Source organism: Lactuca serriola, chromosome 6 (assembly GCF_051521515.1).
Source record: "Lactuca serriola cultivar US96UC23 chromosome 6, Lser_US96UC23_V15, whole genome shotgun sequence".
NCBI lineage: Eukaryota > Viridiplantae > Streptophyta > Magnoliopsida > Asterales > Asteraceae > Lactuca > Lactuca serriola.
The window spans coordinates 90,268,198-90,270,889 of NC_136413.1; the positions used below are offsets into that span (position 1 = coordinate 90,268,198).

General features: G+C 31.9%; 1 protein-coding gene across 3 annotated transcripts; it reads right to left on the bottom strand.

Moving 5' to 3' along the window:
- Positions 1-733: 733 nt before the first annotated feature.
- Positions 734-2,465, bottom strand: LOC145060583 (F-box/LRR-repeat protein At3g48880-like). 3 transcript variants are annotated; one of them, XM_079008234.1, is made up of 4 exons: positions 2,321-2,465; positions 2,139-2,215; positions 1,424-1,815; positions 734-1,324 (listed from the first exon to the last, which is right to left on the bottom strand). In XM_079008234.1, the coding sequence occupies exons 3-4, from the start codon at positions 1,813-1,815 to the stop codon at positions 907-909; spliced, it is 810 nt and encodes a 269-aa protein (XP_078864360.1). In that variant the 5' UTR covers positions 2,139-2,215; positions 2,321-2,465; the 3' UTR covers positions 734-906. The 3 variants fall into 3 exon arrangements, with proteins under 3 accessions (XP_078864360.1, XP_078864358.1, XP_078864359.1); XM_079008232.1 differs by having other exon boundaries at positions 2,067-2,215; XM_079008233.1 differs by lacking the exon at positions 2,139-2,215.
- Between the last annotated feature and the right edge of the window lie 227 nt (positions 2,466-2,692).

The following is a 2,692-nucleotide window of genomic DNA, read 5'->3' on the forward strand; positions in this document are numbered from 1 at the left end:
GTAGTTTTCTATTAAATGTTATTTTTAATATTTTTAAATTAATTTAAGTTTATTTTAATAATTAAAAAATTACAAACATGTTATGTTATATTTAATTTTGTATTTTATATTTTAAGTTTATTAAAAATAATGACGTGGGTAGTTGGTTGAGTGAGTTGTAAACTATGTGTTTTCATATTTTATGTCTTTAGAAAAATGAAAGAATAGGAAGAGGAAAGTTGAAGTGGATCGAGTGGTTTTGGAGGTACACTCCCTCCTCTGAAACAAAATCAAAGGTCGGCTATACTTGTAATTTCCATATCAATCATTTTTACATAATATACAAAAAGCGATTATGCACAGCTACCATTAATTCGAGATAATTTATATAAAAAGCTAATAATTTAATTAGTTATCTTTAATATATGATATTATAACTTTGAACATGCTTAAAACCATTTTAATTAAAATCATATGTACAAGGAGCTTGCGTAACCACCGTCATTGATCCGCTGTTGGCTATTTCTTACAAGGGCCAGTCCTTAAAATTTAATATTTTCAAAGGCCCACGAAAAAAAATTGACCCTTATCTTTATTATATTTTTTTATTTTTAAATAAAAATAAAAAAATATAATAAAGATAAGGGTCATTTTTTTTTTCGTGGCCTTTGAAAATATTAAATTTTAAGGATCGGCCCTTGTAAGAAATAGCCAACAGCGGATCAATGACGGTGGTTACGCAAGCTCCTTGAACTTATAAAGTAACATGAATGATTATACATACCAAAAGTTTTATTTTTTTATAGATACATCTCGTCACACTAATTAAGGCTTATATTCGATTCCAGCTCCATATTGAAGTCATGCATATACAATACAAACTAAACTACAATTACGACAATTGTTTTATTGTTGACAATAAGAACCTCAAGATCCTTCGTGTTTAAATACACAAATACGACTTGCAAGTTCCTGTATCTCATGGTCGCCTGCCACGCCTTTAAACTTGCTAACGTCGAGTTGCTCAAGTTCCTGGCACCCTTTTAGGATCATGATTAGAGCGTTCCTTTCAATGACTGAGAACCTTAAATCTAGAGTCTTAAGGTGTGGCAGCTGAGACGCTATGGCTAAAGCCACATCTTCATCCAACAAAGGAACATAAATACTTAAATGATTGAACTTTCGACAGTGCTTACTAATGTTGGCAATGGTTTTCTTCAATCCGATCAAGGACGCAATTTGTAAAGCCTCTAAATCTTTCCAGTTGCAGATAGAGTTTGATACTTCAAAGTTAATCACATAGCTCAAATAGCTCGGTAAAACCAAAAGCTTTAAACAGGGGCATCTACATATCAGAAAAGAAAAAACAATAGTAATTTGGAGGACATGATTTAAAGGTGAAAAACGATACCGATTTTGTGATTTCACACATGTGTAAACTTACCGTTGAGCGATCCATGCAATTTGGCCTTCTTTAAGAAGCGATTTAGGGTGAAAGACAATCGCAGTTACAAGTCCATGGCTACGCCCGATGGCAAATTTAACGAACTTTTCAAAAGACTCATCTGCATATTTGGTTTGATCATGTGGCACCACAAGGCAACAATCAGACCATGAATCCTTGTCTAATTCCAATCTTGGAATCGGATGTTTGGAACTTCGTAAACAAGGAGATTTAGTAAAGACGAGTTGTTCCCAACATTGAGGATAGAATGTAGCATCATACCAAGACTTGCAGACAAAAGGACAAGTCTCTACAAGTGATTCAATTCCGACTCTTCCAAAAACCTCAACCAGACAGTGAACTGGCAGCTCGTTCCAATCTCTTTGTTCCATCTTCGAAAAACCAAAGAATCAAAATATATTAGATGTAAACCATATTTTATTTTTCTAACTCTAATTATGAATATAATAATTAAAACCAAATAAAATATTCAATGTACAGTATTGTGTATTTGTCGTAATGTAAAAGTGTATATTATTGTAATTTTGTTAGATAACTCAAATCATATCGGGACAATTATATAATATGAAAATTAAACTAAAAAGTTAAAGGTAAATGAAATTATTGGTTCAGGGAAACCCACTTGTAAGCTCATAATCATCAACTACTTTCCTTTTTCAATTTTTTATTTGACCATGAGAATAATGCTGATCACCTTTCTCGCAATCTAAGCAACATGCTTTAGTTGAACAAAATCATGTTATAGGAGATGAAGGAGCATAAAAGAATCAACTGAAACAGTATAAAATTGGAAATTAAAGAATGAAAACCAATCGATAGATGCTTAACGGAAGAATATAGACAACAAACGGAGTTGATATGGCTCAGAAATAATACCAAAGAATTCCGACCAGGATGGAAAATGGCGCACTATGTTAGTATATAATGGCTGATAAGAGTTAATATATATAATGTAAGATATGTGTTATAAAGACAAACATTTATTAACATATTGTGGAAGATATGTTTTAAGGACGATGGATCATTATTTAATGGCAGAAATGTATTAATATATAGTGGCGCCATGCTCATATATCGGGTTCGAACTTAGCCTCCATATTTGACCTTTGAACTAATAATCTATGTGGCCGTTGACTCCGGCCGCTAAAGTAAAATCTAATCACAGTAAAATAGTTTAGGTTGGTTCATACCAAAAATGTGTAGTTTGTATGTTATATAATGTTATAATATCAATTAGAGAAATAAAAA